Genomic DNA, 22,719 nt, shown 5'->3' on the forward strand with positions numbered 1-22,719 from the left:
TGTGTGTGTGTGTGTGTATCACAATTTCTTTATCTATTCATCCAAAGACACTTAGGTTGTTTCCATATCCTGGTTATTATGAATACTGCTGCAATGAACATGAAAGTACATATTTCTTCCAGGTATTCATTTCATTTCCTTTGGATATGTATCCAGAGGGGGGATTTCTGGATGATATAACAGTTCTATTTTTAATTTTTAAAAGAACCTCCATTCTGTTTTGTGTAATGGCTATACCAATTTACATTCCTGTTAACAATGTAGAAGGATTCCTTTTTCTCCACATCTGCACCAATACTTGTTATCTTTTATTTTTTTGATAATTCTCATCTTAACAGGTATGAGGTGATATGGTTTTGATTTGCATTTCCCTGATGATTAGTAATATAGAGCTCTTTTTCATGTACCTGTTGGCCATTTGTACGTCATCTATGGACAAATATCTGTTCAGGTTTTTGCCCATTTTTTTAAATCATGTGACCATTTAAAACGCCCTCTTTGTTTTCTGTGATCCCAAGGGATTCACAGATGAGCCCCATCGGGTCTCAGGGCTAGGTGATTTGGGAGCCAGTCTCTTGGGTGGCAGCTAGATGTATGGTCCACACCCTTTGCTCCCCACGGAGAATCGGATTTGGGGGTTTCCTCCCAACAGTAAGGTGCTGCACCAGGGATGGGGCTTATGGCATGGGTGTGTCTCAACTTTTTCCACCCAGTTTGATGTGGGTATTAGTTGCCTGATGTGTAGAAGTCTCTAAACCAGTTTCTGAATTTTACTCAGAAGGACTTGATCCACATTTTGCTGGTTATTTGGTGCATCTGAGGGAGGAGGGAAAAATCAACAGCCCCCTATTCCTCCAACTTGCTCTCTGATTGCTTACTTACCTTCCCCTTTAATATGAAGCAGTGATTTTAGGACAAGGTCTTATTTTTCCTTGAAATGTCTCCCTTTTATGAAACTTTCTTAAATCTAGTGATTTGAGACAGATTCTGGCTAAAACCCATGAGATTTAAATTCACACTTCCATTTTTTCTTTTCCGTATTTTTGCAGGCAAGTGACCCATGGACCAGCTGAGGCAGATTAATTACTTTTTTCCCACATATATTGACCTTAATTCCAGTCAGCGTTTTGGCATAAGTGAAACAAAGTTGATTTTTTTTTTGCGGTACATGGGCCTCTCACTGTTGTGGCCTCTCCCGTTGCGGAGCACAGGCTCCGGACGCACAGGCTCAGCGGCCATGGCTCACGGGCCCAGCCACTCCGCGGCATGTGGGATCTTCCCGGACCGGGGCACGAACCCATGTCCCCTGCATCGGCGGGCGGACTCTCAACCACTGCGCCACCAGGGAAGTCCTAAGTTGATTATTTTAACATAATTCCTAGCAAACCTTTTACTGCTTCATAAATCAAACTCAATATTTGATAACAACAATGTGCTTTGAATTTTGTATCTTATTTTCCACTCCAATATAGTGGCAGTTTAAAAGCAAATACTTCCAATGAGATGAGGTTCGCGAAGTTGTCTGGCCTGCTTTTGACACTCTGTACTGTATTTGATAGATTAGTCTCATGTGCAAAGAAAGAAAAAGGCAGGTATGTAAAAGGCAGCCACACAGACGGCTTACAATCTGTAGAAGCAGCCAGAGGAGGCCAACCCTCTATCCACACTTGACTATTTGGGACCCCAAGGCAGATCTGCAGATGAAAAAAAAAAGTTGTGTTGATGTGGGATTAAAAGCATAAGTCATGTCCTTTGGAGAAACAATAACGATATTATTTGGATACTGTCAACTTTTGAAAAGAGTGGGGACTTCTCGTTAAAGATATTTTTACTCCACTTGAGACATCTCAATGCCAGTAAAAATAAAAGGAAGAAAACAAAAAACTTCATCTTTACTAGAACATGGAAGTTGCCATAACCACGAACCACAAACAGAGCACATTTAGCAAATACTGAGATGTTTGGACTGACAGCGTTCTCCTTAGACCTTAAACATAATGATTTCCTCCAAATCAAGAGGCATAATTCAGAAAGGCATAGACCAAATATTTTGAATATAGCAATGTTACCTAGGGGATGGGGTGAGTCACAGGAGAGATAGGAAACGTCCCTTGAGAGATTCAGGTCAGCAACACAGAAGAGCAGAGTGGGTAGAGCTGAAGATGCAATCGTGCTATTTATCAACTGGGGCCTCCCTTCTTGCCACTTCATGCCTGAGAGAAACCAGCTGGGGCGCAACGGGCTGAGGAAGGAGAGGAGGCGATAACATCACATGAAAGAATCTATCATGATGATTTGCTGTGAGATACACCAATCTGGTTTTTGAGGAGAAAACGGGGAGATGTGCCCTCTTCCCTGGGCCTAAAGAAACAACAGATTTGATAACGATAAGGCTGAGTAGAGGAAGTGATCTACTCTCCACCAAACACACACTAACTCACATATATACAATGGAATATTATTCGGCCATAAAAAAGGCATGAAACAAGGCCATTTACAGCAACATGGATGGACCTAGGGATTGTCATGCTGAGTGAAGTAAGTCAGGCAGAGAAAAACAAATATCATATGATATTGCTTATATGTGGAATCTAAAAAAAGGTTACAAATGAATTTATCTACAAAACAGAAATAGAGTTACAGATGTAGAAAACAAACTCATGGTTACCTGGCAGTAAGGGGGGCAGGGAGGGATAAACTGGGAGATTGGGACTGACATATACACACAACTGTATATAAAATAGATAATAAGGACCTACGGTATAGCACAGGGAACTCTAATCAATACTCTGTAATGACCTATACGGAAAAAGAATCTAAAAAAGAGTGGAGATATGTATATGTATAACTGACTCACTTTGCTGTACACCTGAAATTAACACAACAGTGGAAATCAACTCTACTCCAATAAAAATTATTTAATAAAAAAAAAAATATATATATATATATATATACTCTCACTCATAGGCCAGTGGCCAGAATCTCAGGAAGATGTGAAAGTGGGACTTAGGAAGAATCTGGCCTGTGCGTGAAAACCACCACCACCGTCAATCGATCGATCGATCGATAGATAGGTACGTAGGTAGATAAAAGTGTAAGACTGATGAATATATCTCATGACAGGAATTACCCAGAAAAACAGAGGAAGAGTTCAAATTAAAGTTCTCCTGGTTTCAAAGAAATTAAGAGTAAACAAAAGAGATAAAAGAAGATTGCTGATTGAACTGTCACATGTCATTTTGCTCCTTCCAAAAGCCCCACTAAGTCTGCAGTAAAAAAGAGTTTTCCCTTTAAAACATAAACCCACAAAGACAGGGGATATCAGCCTAGAAACACTGGAACCTAGAAGACAGACAGACATGTGGAAACTGACTGAGCAGATGTAATGAGACCAGTTTTAAAGCTGTGGGATAAGCTGAGAATGACCTGGTTTTACACCACAGACCTCTCACAGGCTTAGGAGGGCTGGGCCAGGCACCTCTGAGAGTGTGGGTGAAGGTGGGCTCTTGCCTCCTGGGAGAGGAACTGAGAGAAGTAGGGAGAGGCAGAACCAAGAACCACTGCAGTGTGTTATTAGCCTTCTTGTTATTATTGACTTTTAAACTATAAACATGCTTTACTTCGATAAAAATAAGAGATAAAAGGGTTCCCCCCCAAAAAGAGATTATCAAATAACAAAAGGAGATAGATAAACTGGAATTGCTCAGGGATAGGTGAAAGAAAACATTAAAATATTACAGGGGTTCAATCTACTTTAGAAGTCCCCAAAAGAGGATACATACAAGTGAAAATAAGTTATTTTTTTTCCAAAAGGCATGAGCAAACTGTACAAAACAAAAATGCTTTTCTATATAAAAATGGTTAGAGAAATGATGTACAGGGAAGACAACACAGACCTCATTCAACAGAGACATAAGAGGAGCTCCTAAAGAAGAAAAAGAACAAATTCTTCAGAAGAAAAAAATATTTATGCTTATAAGAGAGAAAGCTTTCTTGAAACAAGAGATTTGAATCTGTAGATCAAAAGGAAAACTGCAACCCCAGAAAAATGTACATAAGAACAATTAAACCAAGATACCTGGTTGAAGTTACTGAATATCAAGGATAAAGAATCAATAGAAGAGAAAAGAAAAACCAAAAAGAATCATTAGACATCTAGGTAGACAAAACAGATCACATAAAAGAATAATGAAAAAACATAGTCATCTCAGACTTCTCCACCTCAAACCGTGCCAGATAAGAATGGAGCAATGTCTATCATGTTCTGAACAAAAGAAAAAGTGACCCAATAATGTCTTCTTAACCAAATTACTTTTCAAGTATAAGAGAACAGACATTCTCAAGTATTCATGAATGTAAAGATTCCAATACTTCCTGGATCCTTCTTTTGAAATCTGGATGACAAAATCTGGCCAACCAAAGAATTAAATCAAAATAAGGGGGGACTTCTCTGGTGGTGCAGTGGTTAAGAATCCGCCTGCCAATGCACGGGACAGAGGTTCGAGCCCTAGTCGGGGAAGATCCCACATGCTGTGGAGCAACTAAGCCCATGCGCTACAACTACTGAGCCTGCATGCCACAACTACTGAGCCCGCGTGCCACAACTACTGAAGCCCATGCACCTAGAGCCCACACTCCTCAACAAGAGAAGCCACTGCAATGAGAAGCCTGAGCACCTCAACAAAGAGTAGCCCCTGCTCACTGCAACTAGAGAAAGCCCACGGGCAGCAACAAAGAACCAACGCAGCCAAAAAAAAATCAAAATAAGAATTTCAGATAAGAAATCATAGTTTTAAAGGACTGTCATTGAACATAGACTCTAAATATAGAATGAAGATTCAATAAGAGTGGGAAATTTAGTTGCAGAACGCACTGTAAATGTCATAAAAACTGTTATTTTTAAAATAGAAAAGTATTAACAAAAACTGTTGAAAGAGCAAGGATATAAACATTTAGTTGCTCACTTTTTGGCATATGGCCAATAGATAATGTCTAAAGTTGAAATGGCAGTTGTAAAAAGTATAATGATTCCAATCTATGTTAGCTTTTTATAACTTCATTCTTTAGAAATAGCTCTTGTAGTGAGGAGATATATATATATATATATTTGAAGTTCAGCAATTTCTTCATTTTTCACTACAGTTTCCTTTCCTTAGGTTAAATTAAAATTCAATGTAATGGGGCTTCCCTGGTGGCGCAGTGGTTGAGAGTCCACCTGCCGATGCAGGGGATGCGGGTTCGTGCCCCGGTCCGGGAAGATCCCACATGACGTGGAGTGGCTGGGCCCGTGAGCCATGGCCGCTGAGCGTGCGCGTTCGGAGCCTGTGCTCCGCAACCGGAGAGGCCACAACAGTGAGAGAGGCCCGTGTACCGAAAAAAAAAAAAAATTCAATGTAAGGTTTTTAACTAAAACTGGTACCTATAATCCTAATATTTTAAAATTAATTTATTATATTTCTTTCTTCCTCTCTCCATGTGTAATATATATACATATATATACATATAACTACACATCTATATAATATGTGTATTTTGTATAATGGTGAATGAAATAATAACCAAATATTAGCAATGACTATCTCTGAAAAGTGGAATTTGGGATGATGTTAACTCTCTTCTTTGTTCTTTTCTTTTTGTATTATGTGTAATTTTTTTATAACGAGCATGTGTTATTTTAAAAGAAACAATAAAATCACTTCAAAGGAGAGAGAGAGAAACTTCCTTTTGAAATATGGAGTGCAGCTTTGAAAAACCACTAACCCTTGACTTCAACGTGTGGGGTTAAGCTGGTGAGGTGGGGCGAGAATGAAAAGGTGGCAACTCTCAACTGTTTATTTATTTGAGGAAATAAACAGTAGCTGCTGATCCTGTGTGGGTGCTTCCTCTGTGCCAGCCACTGGCTAAACATTTTGCATTCATTACCTCCTTCATCCTTCAATAACCCTAGGCAGGTCCACCCTTCAAGACAGCCGCTTATGGTTTGGAAAGCTGAGCACACAGCACTCCGGGAGACATTGTTCACATTGTCCCCCTCACCATATGTCTGGCACGCCCTGGAGTTGTGCAGGGGACAAATTGTGCAGCTACATGCAGTGACCTCAGCATCGTTATCCCTTTTTCTCAGAAAAGGAAAACTGAAACTTACAGATGTTAAGAAAATTGTCCCAGATCACAAACCTAGGAAGTAGTAGAGGCCAGACTCAAAGACGCATCTATCTGACTAAATCCTCAACCACTAGCCTACGACGCACAGACCAGCGGTCCCTGAGCGTGGGAGCAGGTGGCGCTGGGTGAGAGGCGGCAGGGAGAGGGGGCAGGGAGAGGGGGCAGCAGCAACTACTCCCGTGTAGCCTTTGGGTGTCTTAATGTGAACTCACGTAAGAATATTCTAACCAACAGTAGAGGTTGTTCTGACAATAACAGTTTAGATATACAAACGTGTGAAATGGCTTTCGCCCATGACTTTGGTGCTTCCATTTTTTATCAGAATACTTCCTAATTTTTCCTCCCAGCAGTCTCCCCACCCCTCACCATTTATCTGGTATCCCTTTCAAGAGGTTTCTCAGGAAAATTACCATCCTTAGCTCACCTTTGGCTCAACTTTGGCATCAAAAATCTTAAGAAATTCACTTCTAGAGCCTAAAAAAATGTTGACAGTCATAAAACAATATTTATAGCACTTAGCATGACAATATGAAAATATAATTCCTAATAAATATTACTCGATGATAGTCAAAACAGTTATTTTATAGAATGACAAACTTCAAAGTGATCTCTGGTGACTCACATACAAAAGACACAACACGACAGCGCTCTCCACCCTATCCTTCATGCAAACATGAGTGTATTGAAACTGGTAATACAGTATGTAACCTGTTCTCTCCCAAGGGAGGCCGTGAGTTGGGATAGTGGGTGGGGTTCCCTGATATGCTGGGAAGATTGTTAATCTGAACTCCAACCCCATTTCACCAGGGTTCCTTCCTGGAAATACCAAATGCCACCCAATGGGCCAAAGCTCAATACACACGTTAGTGTGGATTATTTTTGTCCTAACCTAAGACAACACTTGATTGACACCACTCAAGGAGCGCGAGTTTTCACTGGGGCTAAGAGAAAGGATGTTGTCCTTTGACGATGGGATGGAAGACTTTGGTGTGTTGGGACACTTCTTTTAGCCAAAGGAGAACTGACAGTCTGGGAGCCAAGGGAAGAGGCTAAAGGGAGGAAAGAGGACTCAGAACACAATGCCCTAACCATGGGCAGCAGGGAGTATGCCCAAAACATCAAAATCTGTTGGAACTCCTATGGCTGAATTAACATATCAGACCAAAAATCTAAAATTTTACCCAATTTCCCCCAAAGTCTTCATCTACTCCATCTCAGTGCTTTGATTTGGGCCAATGTATCATTATCCAACCTGGTTTCTCTCCCTCTGGAAAAAAAGAGGAAGATGAGGGAGATTTCTGTATATGCTCCTACACCTGCCAACTCACTGTTCAAAGAACTTTAGAACTTTTGCCATCAAATGAATGCACGGATTCTACTATAGTATTAAAACTGGTATAAGCCTATCAATCTCACAACCAATTTTCATCTTGCCACTAGATGTGATTCCAGCATCATGAAGCTTTCTGGAGACATTCACTTCATCAGGCACGAGCACCGGCGACTCGAAAAAACAATTCAAGAGCTCATGTCCGCCCTAGAAACTGTTTCTAAAAACTTGGATATGAAGGTAACTGAAAATATTTGGAACTCTTACGTGTTACTGCCGGAAGTAAGATCATTATAGCTTATCAAAAAGCTCAGTCAAGAGGTAATTGTTCAAAAGAACTCTTTTCCTCCGAAAGGTTTAAATACGACAGCTCATGTATATACACCATGAGTACTGCCAGGGTAATCAACAAATATTGAATGAGTGCCTCCGATGTTCCAAAACGGCCGCCCCTTGTAAGCGTATGCTACTTGATTCTACTGTTGCCATTATTTCCTTACTCTCTGGGTTCTTCTCAAAGGCTGTGTAACTAGAGAGAATAAGCAAAGGAATTTCCCATGGAAGCTATTATAATACTATTAAAGGTTCAGCATTAATGTCAGTTGATCACATTACATCCCTGCCATGGGTTACGTCTCTTACAAAATAATACACAAGTCCTTTGGCCTGGATTTTAAAGGCCATCTCTACACTGGCCCCTGCTTTTCTCTACAGCTCACCCTCATGCCTCCTGGCTCACCCTTTAGACCCAGTGACACTGAGCTACCTGTAGGTAGGTCCCACTCACTCCAAGATACTGCACTGCATCCATGTTCTCTGTGCTCTTTTTGCCTGCAATGTCTCTCCCCCTTTTCACCTTCCCAGGCAATGGTTTACTGAAAGGAGCCAATGCAAACTCTTCCATGCCCCACTTTGTCACGTACTTTATGTGAGGCAAACACATCTCCTCTGAAGTCATTTGGGCAGAACAAAGTGGAAATCCTTTGGGAATTGGGGGAGATGAAATCTTGCTGTTTATTTGTTCATGGAGCCAGTTTATCAAGAGTGGAAGGTGCACCGGGGCACACAGTTTACTCCAGTCCCACCAGGCTCGTCCATCCTCCTACAAACCCATCTCATTAGTCCTAATAGTTTTTGGGTCGATTCCCTCAGTTTTTCAAGATAATCATATCAACAACAAATCATAACAGTTTTATCTCTAGTTTTCTGGTAAAACTTCATGACTTTTTTCTTAAGGCCTTGACCAGAACTTCCGGAATAATATTACATAAGAGAGGTCAAAGAAGGCAGCTTATCTTGTTCCTGATTACACTGGAAATGTCTTTGTTGTTTGCTGTTGGCTACTGGTTTGATATATTTTTATCAGACTTATTAAGGAAGTAAAGTAAGTATCCACCAATTAAGGAAGTATCCATCAATCCTACTTTACTTAGTTTTTATTAGAACTGAACATTTAATTTTATAAAACACCTTCTGGACATTAACAAATGCCTAACTCAGCATGGTTGTGTTTTGGTTTGGCTTTCTGTTTGTTAGCTTATTTATTTCTTCGGCCTTCTAATGTGCTATGTCAGAGCATTTCCCAATGCTGAAACATTCTGGAATTTCTATAATGAAAGCTATACAGTCTTTGTAATAATTCAGTATTTAATTTTGCATCTAACTTCAAAGGTGATATTAGACTCTAGTTCCCTCTCCTTAGTTTTTCTAAGATAATACATACATATGATTCAAAATCAAAACTATACGAGAAAATACACCCCAAGAATTTTCACTCCCACTTCTGTCACCAGTTATCACAACCATTCATGCCCCTCACAGGTAAAATTTTTTATTAGTCTGTTGTGAATCCTTTCAGTATGCCTTAAAAAGACAGAAGCAAAAACAAATATATATTTTTTTCCTTTTTACACAAAACATATGTGTATTACTATGCACCTGTTTGTTTTTTTAACTAAACAAATATATCCTAGAGATCCACCCTATCAATACATAGTTTCCTCATTCTTTTTCACAACTGTGTACTCTCCCTCTGTGTATGATGCCTCATTTAACCAGTTTCTCATAGATGAACATTTGGATTCTTTTCACTAATTTGCTCTTTCAAACATTGCTGCAATGTATAAACTTGCACTTATGTTATTTAGTGTGTCTGTAGTTATGTCTGTAGAATAAATACCCAGAAGTGGGATTGCTGCACTTATGTTATTTAGTGTCTCTGTAGGTATGTCTGTAGAATAAATACGCAGAAGTGGGATTGCTGGGCCAAAGGTACCTGTGTTTGTTATTTTGAAAGATCTTGCTCTCTGCAGGGCTTTTACCATATTGCATATCCACGGACAATATATAAAATGTCCTATATCCCCATTGCCTCATCAATGAGTGTTTGACTTTTGAATTTTGCCCTTTTTTAAAGGAAAAAGATAGCATCTCTGTATTTTAATTAGCCTTTCTTATTACATCTTTTCATATATTCAAGAACTATTTGTATTTCTTTTCCAGTGAGCTGTCTGTTCATAGCTTTTATTCATTTCTCTATTGGGTTATTTTTCTTTTCAATTTCTAGGAGCTCTTTATATGTTAGGGAGATGATATGAGCTGCAAATACATTTTTCCAGTGTGTTTTCTTTTGACTTTTGATATGCATATGTTCTCTATTTGTAGCCAAATTTATCAGTCTTTTTTTGTGTATGTGGCTTCTGGAATTTTAAGTCACATTTAGACCGAGCTTCCCCACACAAAGGCTTGAAAGAATTGCTCATATTTTCTTCAAGCACTTTCATGGCTTTATTGTTTATATTTAAATTCTTGGAGTTTGGAGTTTTCCCTAGAATAGGATGTGTCTTAATTATTATTTTAATTACTGAGACCTTGTAGTATTTTTACTATCTGGAAGGGCCAGTCCCTTCCACTGCTTTCCTTTTTGCCTTTTCCTGGTGATAATTGTTTGTTTTTGCATATGATTTTAAAATCAGCCTGTCTAGTTCCAGCAAATAAATCAACAAATAACTCTGCCTTAATTTTTATTGAAATCATGTTAAATTTATAAATTAATTTTAGAACTGATATAGTCATAATGCTGAGTGTTTTATCCAAGAACACAGACAGCATACTTCCTGTTTGTTCAGGTTCACTTTTATATCCTTCAGGAGTGGTTTCAAATTTTCCTCATGTAGGTTAGGTAACACCTTAAATGTATTTTGAGATTTCATCATCTTTTTTTTTAGTTTACTGTAATGGGGGTTTCATTATATCTTCTAACTAGTTGTTAGTTGTGTGTTATAAAGGCTGTATTAATTTTATACTTCAGTGAATTCTCTTGATTATAATAATTTTTCAGTTGGTTTTGGTTTTTCCAGGCACACAATCATATCATTTTTAAACAATAATAATTTGACCTCATCTTTTTCCATTTTATACACATAATTTCTTTTTTCTAATTGTTTTGAATAATAACTCTGGTGCAATATTAAATAGTAATGCAGCGATAGTGGGCATCCTGGTCTTGTTCCTGACTTTAACAGAAATGTTCCTACTGTCTCTCCTGTGATGGAGGAAGTAAGTTTTCTCAATAAGTCTGTTTAATACGCAATTGTTCCTATTTTACTAAGGTTGTGAAAATCAAGAAAGATTATAAAAATAAATTAGTCTTGTAGATATAATGTACAGCATAATGACTATAGTTAACAATACTGTATTGTGTATTTGAAAGTTGCTAAGAGAGTGGATCTTCAAAGTTCTCATCACAAGAAAAAAAATTGTAAGGTGATGGATGTTAAGTTATTGTGGTGCTCATTTTATAGTATATACATATATCAAATCATGCTCTACAACTAAAGCTAACACAATGTTAAATGTCAATCATATCTCAATTTTAAAAAGTAATTATGAATTATGTTAAATAACTTTGTAGCATTTGTGCAAATAATGTCAGTTTTCTCCTATACTAGCATAATTATTTGTATTAATAAATTTCCTTTTTTTTTTTTTTTTTTTTTTTTGCGGTACGGGGGCCTCTCACTGTTGTGGCCTCTCCCGTTGCGGAGCACAGGCTCCGGACGCGCAGGCTCAGCGGCCATGGCTCACGGGCCCAGCCGCTCCGCGGCATGTGGGATCTTCCCGGACCGGGGCACAAACCCGTGTCCCTTGCATCGGCAGGTGGACTCTCAACCACTGCACCACCAGGGAAGCCCTAAATTTCCTATTATTAAACCATCCTTACTTTAAAAAAAGAATCAGTTGCACTTGATTATGATGTGTTTTCCATTGGGCTGCTGAACACTGTTCGCTGATATTTTATTTAAGAATTTGGCATCAATGTTTACAAATGAGATTAGTCTCCAGGGGCATTTTTTGTGCAATCTTTTTCAGATTTTGGAATCAATGTTGCACTGATCTGATTAAGATAATTTGGAAATTTCTCTTCTTTTTCTATGCTCTGTAACAGTTTAAAGAGCATTATAATTATCTATTCATTAAGGATTTGGTAGCTTTACCTCTGAAAGTGTCAGGGCCTGATGATTTGGTGGGAAAGGGATGGTGATGGGTTTTGAGCACAGCAGTCAAGGCCCTTGGCCATAATATGCTCTTTATTGTAGGTGACCTGAGAGGCATTTTCATGTGAAACACTGGGGAATTAAACAATAGAATTTTTAAAGTTTTTTTTACTCAAATGGTTAGATTCTTGTTTCTTTATACTTTTCTTATTAATTCTAGTGTAGTTAGTTGCTTTTCCTGCTTTTTGGAATAATTTGAGAGTTTCTTTGTAGTCACATGTGTACTTAGTTGTAAATGCTCAGTGGGCACTGGGAAAGAATGAGTGTTTTCTGTTTGCAAGTTTGATTGTTTGGCATGTAAATGTATAAATAAACTATATTTGTCTTATCTTTTTATATACTTATTTATATTTTACTTATTTGACCAGTAAGTCAAGAGAAGTCATTTAAAATCTGTAATACATTGTCTCTGTTAGTTTATCCTTGTAATTCTACAACTGCTCAATATATAAGGTAAAGTTTCAAAACTATTTTTCACTGTGTATTTTAGAATGATTTTTACCTATAAAATGATCATCTTTGTTCCCTTTTACGTATTTTGCCTTGAATAACATTTTATCTAATGATGTTGCTCTGCCTGCTTTCTTTTCCTTTGCTTTGGCCATGCTTAATTTGCCCATGCTTCATTGTAAACAATTCTGCTTTTCAGTGTACTTTCTATAAGTAGCCTGTTTTACGTGTATCTCGTATAAATAACCAATCGTGTGCTGTTGGTTGCCCACCCAACATTTACCTATTCAAATCCTTCTATTATTCACCTCTTTCTTTTCTAAGAGAACTTGGATTTTAAGTACCCACTCACCCCCACATGACCATCTCTTTCAGCACTTGAGTTTGGCCAAAAGCAATCATGTAGTTTCATTCCCCTTGACAGCGATTACTTTTGACATGATTATGGGCTGCATAATCATGCATCTATTTCTCAATCCAGTCCTTTTACCTGAAGAACTTCTTCAATGCTTCCAGCAATGTGGAAGGCGCTTTTACCCTAACTTCCAAACATGAGCTTGTTTTTTCCTATGTTTAAAATGCCATAAGTCATTTCACTTGGGATTTACTTGTGCTCCTGTCAAAATCCTACCTGGAAATTCCTGAGGTCTGATCTCAGGCCACTCAGGTGTTTTCTTTGCAGAGCGCAATTGTGCACTTAAGCACTTATTCAATAGCATTTGGTGAGCATCTACCATTGGTCATCTAATGTGCACTGAGGATACAGTGGTGGTACAGGCTAGAGTGGCTTACATTGTAACTGGGGAGACAGAAAGTAAAGAAATAATCAAATTAACAAACTGATAAGCTAATGTCAATAGCATGTTTTTGTCACGTCATCAGGTAATCTATTATCAGAAAGAATATTATAGACAGCAGAATGGAACACTCCCCTATTGTTCTTTCCCTGAAGATAGTGCTATAACTGTTGAATCGTTCCTTTGAAAAAAATAATTTTCAAATGCAGACATGCTTTAGGCTCAAAGCTGGACTTTTATTCTGGGCTCCTTTAGGAATAAAGTATAATTAACGTAAGTGCTAGTGGTTTTGTTCACACACAAAAAATCTGCCTTTTGTACTTTCATTAGGTAATGCAGCTCTTAGGAAAGATAGAGGCTTCCAGTTCTGAGCAAATCTCAAATTTAAAGATGGTCCAGAGGGATTATCACCAAGAAATGAACCTTTTGGAGTTCAAGTAAGTGAATGGAAGATTTTTAATTGTTTAATGCATTCCAAAGGGTTTTGCTTAATGAAAGCATTGGCATTAAATAAAATCCTATCCCAGGAATTTGAACCTGTCCAAGAATTAAAGCAACAAACTGATGCAAAGAATATTTTACACTAAAGTAATTTATACAATATTATTAATTTTAAAATATATATATTAATTTGTCATTCTCTTTTTTTGTATAATATCTCAACTAAAATGATACTTTCTGATAGAGTATAATTTTAACTTATCAATCGTACATTAAAATGCCTCAATGTAAAGCACTATTGAACATACACTGATTCCACAAGATTATCAAATAATTTTTTAAAAACTTTGATTCACAAGCTTTTTTTTAATGATTTCTTCTAAGACCCTCTCCTTAGTTCTTTACAGTCTCCCTATTTTAATACTGGTCTCTATCCCACATTACACTGAGTTTTCCCCTGTACAATGGAGAGAGCAACTAAGGAGACAAGATGCCACAAACATTCAGATTACTGGCCTCCTTATCCTCAAATCCTCCTTTCTTATTTAAATGACCACCATTTCCTGACACCATGGTTCAGGCAAAGGGAAATTCTAAGCACTTAGATGATACCACCTTACTGCTCCTTCTATTCTTGTTCTTTTCCTCTCTGTCCCACATCACTTGAGCTTAATGCCTTGGTCAGATCATATTCTGAGCATACTCTTTCTCCATTTTTCCCCATCTCTACCGTATCTCATTAAATCTAAGTGCCATTGACTATAAGATATACCATTACATTCTTGTACCTCGAAGACATGAAGCTAACAATTAAACCATAGCATGCTATCATTTTATGACACCTCCCAATTTCCGAGATGTTAAGTTAGGAAAAACGTGTGTCTTAGAAATTGATGAACAACAGTAGTCATCACTAAAACTCAGAGAAGTAGGTGTCTTGGGTAAACAGAAAATACCTACTTTCTTCATATTCTAAAAAAGCAGGTTCTTAAATTCTAGCACAATGAGGGTGCTCAATAAATATCTGTGTCATGATTGATCTAATCCCTTTAGCTTAGAATTAAGATAGAGAAAAGTGTCCAAAGGAGAAATAGAAAAGTAAACTGTTTCTAGAAGTATAATTTAAGAAGGGATTTTACTGGGGGAGGAAAGGGACTTATAATCTGCAGTGGAAGACTGGCTTAAAGGGATCAAGAATATTAACAAATAGAAGAGAGGGGAAAAGGAAATGTTTGAGATCTAGGGCTGACTGCTTCACTGCAGGTGCTGCATACTTTTTCCACCTGCAGTCCAGTGGGAAATCGGCTTACAGATGAATCATCTAAATAGTTAAATCTGCATCTGGACACTTTTGTAACAGTATAAACTGGAATCTTTCTCTCACTTTAAATAATGAAGTCTTAAAATTTCATTAGTATTACAGTAGGTAGTAGTGAATTTATAAACGAGATTTTTTCCCCAGGCAAACACTTACAAGCTCTAGTAATTCAATTACACAATTGACTCTTTTAAATTAGAAAGTAATATACATTCATCATAACAAATAAAATAAGGCAAAGTTGAAAATAGAGGTCACCATTCAAGCTTCGTAATGTAACCAATGCTAACACCAGGGGTGTATCCGTCCTCACTTTCCCCCTCATTAATATAAATATGTAACAGAAAAGGGAGATTTTATGTATATACATATATAATATATATAACATACATTATATACAAAGAGAGAGCATGGGTTTTTAAAATAAATCCTATACACATTACTCAATAATTTGTGTTTTTCCAGGACATCTTGGATATCTCTCTCTAGATCAGTGAATATTTTTCTAGCATTATTTTTTACAGCTGCATAATATTTTAACTTACAGATATGTCATAATTAATTCACTCATTTATCTTATTGATGAATAAATTCTTTCCAGTTTATAGCTACCACAAACAAAAATTATTGTGTGCACATCCTTAAATTTCCTTAGATATAGGTGTTTTTATTTCTACAGGCAAGATTCTTAGGTCTGAGTTTATGTTTTTATTAATTTTTATAAATTTCTTTCTAAAAATGTTGTAGCAATTTACTCACACCAGCAATGCATGAGAAGACCTTTCTGTACATTCTCATCCACAGTGGATAGTCTTCTTAATATTTGCCAATTAAAGGATAAAAAATAGCATCTCTTGTTTTCATTTGCATTCCCTTCACCCTTTGAATTTCCTTTTCTGTGAATTGCCCATTCTTACCATTTAACCTCATCACTTTCTTATCAATTGGTAGGATTCCTTCACATTAGGGATATTAACCCTTTGACTGAGCTATGTATTGCAAAGTATTTTGCTCAAAGAGAAAGTAAGGCAGGTAGGGCTCTTTTTTTTTTCTTCTTCTTTTCAGTCAGAGCACTTCTCAAAGCAAAGTGGATGGGGTATAGAATTTGCTTTACTTTTTTAAGAAACAACTGTTTCTGAACAAAGGGATTAAACTCTTTTGATAACATTAAAGTGTAAGTTTAACTGAGCAATTTTCCCATTTAGAAACTTTAACAAATTCAAGTTTAATGGTCAACTGAACATATTTTATATTGAACTTAAAAGCCACAATACTCTCTTGGGGTTTTCTAGTGAATCTTTGGGACTTTGGCACTGATCACTAGACTTGACAAAGAAAATGCACAGGCTGTGCATCTGGACCCCTGCACTGAGCCTTCTCTTTCCAGAAGGGCCTTAGTCAGATGTTCAGCTAAGTAATGTCCTAAGCTGACAACTGAGTGCTTATAGAGCAAGAGTCTCAGCCATCATGAACTACGGCTGTCTTTCAGCAAGGGGTGGGCAGGTCAGCACCGACCAGTCACTCCCTGGATAGCTCTTGTTGCTGACGCTGTTCAGTTGATAGTGATTTATAAGAAAAAGCATTCGGTGAATGAAGCAAATGCATAGAGTCAAACCTTACCACACAGCTTTGAAAATGCTACCACAGTAGAAAGTGGACCAGAGCAAGGACCTGTCTCATTTATCTTTGTATCCTTCACACCCAGCACATTCAGACACAAATAGAAGCCAGTGAATGAACGTATGTTTAGAGCACCTATAATATGTAAGTTGTGTTTTGGAATATCCAAAGACATAATCATGGCCATATACAGTGGGGGAGAAAACACATAAATAAGTGACACGCTCGTAACAGGTAAAGTAAAAGTTGAGATGGTGTTAAATGAGATATATCAGTAGGCAGAAATAATAAATATTCATTGCCATTTTTAAATGCCTACCGATCCCTAAGTGCTCAAGATGTGCAGGTACACCCAGCTCTGCAGTCTGGGTCTTATCTTTAAAGACAAGGAAACTTATAGTCATGGAAATTAAACAATTTACCCAAAGTCACACAGCTAGAAAGTCTCTGACTCCAAATCTCAGGTTATTTTTGTCAGTTTGTGATGTCTCCATCTCATAATTCCACCTACTGTAGTAAACTAACTGTGCTACAGAAATTTAGGGAAGGGAAAAATCACATGTGCTCAAAACTATGATGGTATGAGGCTATAAAGGTACTGATATTTAAACTCCAGTACAATTTAGAATGAACAATTAACAAAAGTCTTTGTATCAGAGTGGAGTCGGAATTGCTTTTTAATTAGTCTCACTAATTAGAAATCACAGAACATTGAGAAGAAATTAATTTAAGATATATTGGTATAAACTTAGTAGAAAAAAGTTTCTTGAAATTTATTTCTTGCTTCTGACATGAAACTAAGACTCTTAGACTCAATCTCTAAAGAAGCAATAGTACCAAGTCTAAAGCCCTTTTTCAGATATGATTACAAAAAATGAAAACATCTTCTGTGTTTACAGCCCATCAAAGAGCACTAAATCTTTTTATATTCCCATTTGGTTAGAGCCACCATCTGAATTCTTGAGAGCCTGGTAATAGTAACAGTTTCCAAGAATTCAAAATGTTCATGTCTTCTAAAAAAGTTCATGCAACAGATTGCTGAATGCAAGACAACTGGGTTTGAGACATAAGTGAACTGGTAAAACTAGCCCAGGATGGAGCTATGTCCTCATTTATGTATGTCATCCAGAACCAGGGAGGTCACTGGAATATTCCAAGCCCCATACACTGCCCTCACCATTCACTCTCGCCACAGCTCTCTACCCTGGGCTCCGGTTATGTCTATAGAGCCCTGTTAAATTTTCTTTTAGTTTTCTGTAACTTTCTCCCTTATAATTGAACTTGGTGTACATTTTAACCTGATACCATTAGTATGAAATTTTTTTAAAAAAAACCAGCCTTTATCTCACATTTATCCTAGCGAGGTCTCTGGTTATAATTTAAAAGTCTGACTTGTGTTTAGAGGAAAAAGGAAAGAAAAAGCTATCTATCAATCTATCTACCTAGCCATCTATCTACCTAGCTACCTATCTGTATCTAACTATATCTGACTGAAGTGCTCCCATAACCACTTGTATAGGAGATTTGGGAACTAAAATGTGAGCGTCATACTAGATAAATTCATCCTATTGAGATTTTAACTGTATGTTAAAATTAACATACAGTTAACACAATAACTGTATGTTATAATTAACAGAAAAATCATTCTTACCTAGTAAATCATGTCCACTATGTTAGGAAAAAGTATAAAGAGAGACAAAGATTTACATAAACCTCTGTTTCTATGCTTTATACCTTTCAAGGAGAATGCTTTTTAAATAATGCTTTCATATTTTAATAAACTACCAGCAGACAGAATCTGACTTCTGATTGTTATCAGCAAAGTGAGTCTCCAATTGCAGGCAAAACCTTGTAATAAGGATCATAAGAAGTAATTCAGTCTTTATGGTTTATTTTAATTTCAGAGTTTCAATTACTGCCATGTCCCTCTAGAGACATTACCTGGGTACATTTAATGGTTCCTTGATTTTCAGAGGGATTTTAATGTTTTATCAGTGATGAGAGTAAATGCTCTCATTGAAGAGCATTTACTCAGTCTTACTCAGTCTATCCGTCCTTCAGTGCTCAGTGAAGGTGAGCACTGAAGGACGGATTCTTGATTGTAAAGCCACCTCTTAGAGATCTGGAGATTTACTGTCCCCCTTAACCATCACTATTAATTAATTCTTCCACCAGAGACCAGGGAAGATGAAAATCAAAGATTAGGTCTCTAAATAGCTTGACAAGTCTATGATTTGTTATTTGTGAATGGTCCTAATAAAAGGTATTCAATGAAAAATAATAAATCATTTATTCAACCTCTACTTAACTGAGCACTTTCTATATTCCAGGCATTAGTCACAGCCATGAACAAAGCAAAATCCTTGCTTTCATGTGCTAGTGGAGAAGATATATATATAATATATATCACATGATGATGAGCATTTTGGAGAAAAATAAAGAAGGATAAAGGAATAGGGAGTGTCAGGTTGGACACTTTTTTTTTTTTTTTAATGTTGTCAAAAACAAGAAAAGCTTCTGTGATAAGGTGGTGCTTGACTATAAATCTGAATGAAATTAGGGCAGGAGCCATTGTATATTCCAAAGAAGAATGTTCCAGATAGAGGTAACAGTTGGCTAAAAAGAGGTTGTCCACCTATCAGCTGGGGACTTATTTGTCTGAGATCCAACACCTGTTGTCAGCCAGCAGCACAAGTGTTTAAAAGTCATGATGAGACTAAGAACAGGAAGAGTGACCAACTTCATCTTCTTCAATGTTGAGATACTCATCTGCATCAGGTATGCCTTCTAGGTGAAAAATGAAGATCGGAATTTAACTATCATACTACAACAAATATAAGTATTGGAAAAGTAACTACCTTTCCGTTCCTTGCTTTCATCATCCAAATCCGAGTTTCTCAACCTCGGCACTATTAGCATTTGGGCTGGATAATTCTTAGCTGTGGAGCTGCCCTGTGCACTGTAGGATGTTTAGCAGCATCCTGGCCTCTACCCACCACAGGTCAGTAGCACCTCCTATTTGTGACAACCAAAAATGACTGCAGACACTGCAGAGTGACCCAGAGTCTAAATAAAAATGGAAGTGGCCTCACATAACTTGTCTTTTCCAACTATTAGTCCAAACGCTTTTTCAGGAGAGCTAAAGAAGTGTATCCATGCAGTATATGTCCAGCATGCCTTAGGCAGTTTCCAGTGATAAATATCACAAGTTAAATTAGCTGCATGTAACTTTTCCTGATCCTTAGAGTAAATTATTTCAAGTCACCCCACATTGTAAGGGAGTCCTGAATATTTTCAACAACAAACAACATGCATTGCTCCTGCCAATCTAATATTTAGCCTAGTCTAAAAGGGAGTCTGAAATTAACTTCTTACCAAGAGCAGGTCCCAAGCAGAAAACATACACAGAAACTACCTGCCAGTCCCCCTCCCGCCTCTTCTCAATCCCGTATTTCTGTCATTGCAGATGAGGATTCCCCTCTCACACTCTCAACCCCTCCACAGTGAATTTTCAAATTGCTGATACATGATTCCAATCATTTTAACCTCTGTAATGCCATCTACCTCTGTTGTTGAGAATCCTTCGTTCTCTGTTATTTAACACTCCTAGGCTGCATCAACTTGATGCCAGCGATTCCTTCCTGCACACCTCTTGTTATTTCTGATTTTGCCTCACATGAGTAACTCAGCATCTCTTTAAGTCCCCCCAACACCCCCAAAAGAATCCACTCACAGAGATCCATTGCTGACCATGGGGACTTTACTGAAGATTTTGCCTAAAGCAGAGATGACAGCCAAGAAGTGTCTCCCTTGGACACTCTGCTTCCCCAGATTCCTTCTGGGGCTCTCTTCTTTCTCCCCTCCCCGCTTCTCCCTCTGACTGTTCTCTCCTTTACTAGACAACGCAAGTCCTCTCTGGCCTAGCTCCTCCCCAACCTCATAGTGGCCCTTGTAGAGCAAAGATTCGGCAAACTACTGCCCTTAGCCAGTCTTCCCGTAGCTAAGAATGGCTTTTACACTTTCTAATCATTTTTTAAAGAAAAGAAAATTATACCTCATGACGTGTGAATATTATATGAAATTTAAATTTCAGTGTACATAAAGTTTGATCAGACCACAGCCATGCTCATTGTTTCTTTATAAACAAGCCAGGCTAATTTGTGTCATCTGTGGCTGCTTTCCCACTACACTGGCAGTGGAGGGGCTGCAAAAGAGACTACATGGCCTGAAAAGCCTCAACTATTTACTATCTAACCCTTACAGAAAAAGCGTGCTAACCTCTACCATAGAGTAACACCATGCTAAGTGGCTTGTCGAAGTAATTTTTCTGCACACACTCACTGCACCCTGGGCCCCGAGAGGAAGCCTGCGTGGATGACACAGGCCTTTCTGCGTGCGCGTGCTCCTGCCACTGTGTGGACTTGCATTTTGGGCGGTGCAGATGGGTGTCGTCAGCAGGTGGGCTGAACACCAGCTTGGGGCAGGGACACAGCATGTGCTCCCTCACCCCCCCTTCACCCCATAAGTGCTTGCTGGGCACATGGACCCTCATCCGAAAAAACTGCAGACTTTTCAATAAATTTTGGGTTTAGGTTTAAATTTACTTATTAAGATAGAACAAACCACTTTTCCCCCTAGATTTAATGCCCTTTCAACGAGCCTATATAAGGAAATGGAGAACCATCAAAAATGGGCAGAAAACCAGTCCATCAGATGTGAACAAGACCACCTTGGCCACATAAATCAGTGTCTGAAGCTCCTGAAGGAGAAACTGGTAAGGGGTTGTGTTGCTCATGAAGTTAACAGCCGCACGGCCACTGTCTAGATGTGAGCCAGAAGTCAGTCTCGAAAGCCACACTTAAAAATTCACAGTGACCCTCCCTGCGCCAGTCACTGATTTCTTAGCACTGGAACAGGAATCCAGAGGCCTGTCTTCAGGTCCTGTTTGCTACTCCCCAGCTCTGTGAACCCACACTTCTCAGAACGGGCTCTGCCTGTACCAGAATAACCCAAAGAGAGTTTTTAAAAGTACAGATTCCTGGTCCCAACCCAGAGCTGAAGCATCAGACCCTCCAGGGCCTTCCCTGGGAATCTGTGCTCCCGGACAAGCTCCCTGGGTGATGCTTAGATACAATAAAGCCTGAAAACTGCCTTAAACAAGTCGTTTTACCTCTCCGGAGATCCACTGGTAGATCAAAGGTTTATCAAAACTCCTTTTCCAGGTCAGACCTTGTAGAGACGCCCCCACGCTTTGGGGTGAGGTGACCGGGACATACAGGAGACCTGTCGCAGGCTCCCTTCTCCCACGCCAGCCAGCACAGCCAGCACGCTGCTGAGCCCTGATGGCAGGACAGCACAGGGCCATGAGTCTCACCAGTGGCTGCCAGTCTTGCAGATGATTCAGATGTTTCTGGAACTTCAGTAGAGGGGCTTTAGGCAGCCAGTAAACGACGCTCCAGTTACCCCACCTGAGTTTGTTCAAACTGATAGAAGCAGGAGTCCAAGAGAGGGAGGTAAACGTTACAGCTTTCTCACTGACAGGCTGTTGAAGGATGTGTGGTCAGATCTGCAGCCAACTGGGCCTGTTGGTCCTGCTCCGGATTTAGGCAGACTCTTCCACCAGTTCTAGGCAGACCTAGGTGACCACAGGGTCATCTGCAGGCAGAAGCCGCCCATCACAAGGAAGAGAGAGACCGGAATCTACCCGTTCTTCAGGCAGGTGGGACCTAAGAGGATCAAAGGGGCCAAGTCAGTCTCAGGCCCTGCTGGTAAATTGCCCGCACAGGAGCCAGGAGGAGCAAAGAAGCTAATTAGCGTCAAGCCGCCTCTACAGCCCCCAACCTGCTGCCCATCAGAATCACCTGGGGAGCTTTTAAATGCCATCGATTCCCCGGGCTCCATCGCAGACCAATTAAATCAGAATTGTGGAGGTGGGGAGGTGCTGGTAGGGGAATTATGGGCCAGGTGATTCTAATAGACAGCAGGGTTAAGAGAAGCACTTCTACCTGAAGCCTGTCCACGTAGAGATAGGCAGCTTGAGGG

The 22,719-nt window shown here is 38.8% G+C and overlaps 1 protein-coding gene across 1 annotated transcript in view; it reads left to right on the plus strand.

Annotated features, from left to right (window-relative positions):
- FAM81B (family with sequence similarity 81 member B) overlaps nt 1–22,719 on the plus strand; it is a 66,979-nt gene that overhangs the window by 41,696 nt on the left and 2,564 nt on the right. Inside the window, exons 8-10 of the mRNA XM_067730219.1 lie at nt 7,606–7,735; nt 13,629–13,735; nt 21,316–21,451. Of these exons, the coding sequence (XP_067586320.1) occupies nt 7,606–7,735; nt 13,629–13,735; nt 21,316–21,451 (373 nt within the window). The remainder of the gene's footprint in view (nt 1–7,605; nt 7,736–13,628; nt 13,736–21,315; nt 21,452–22,719) is intronic.

This window comes from Pseudorca crassidens, chromosome 3 (assembly GCF_039906515.1).
Source record: "Pseudorca crassidens isolate mPseCra1 chromosome 3, mPseCra1.hap1, whole genome shotgun sequence".
NCBI classification, from domain to species: domain Eukaryota; kingdom Metazoa; phylum Chordata; class Mammalia; order Artiodactyla; family Delphinidae; genus Pseudorca; species Pseudorca crassidens.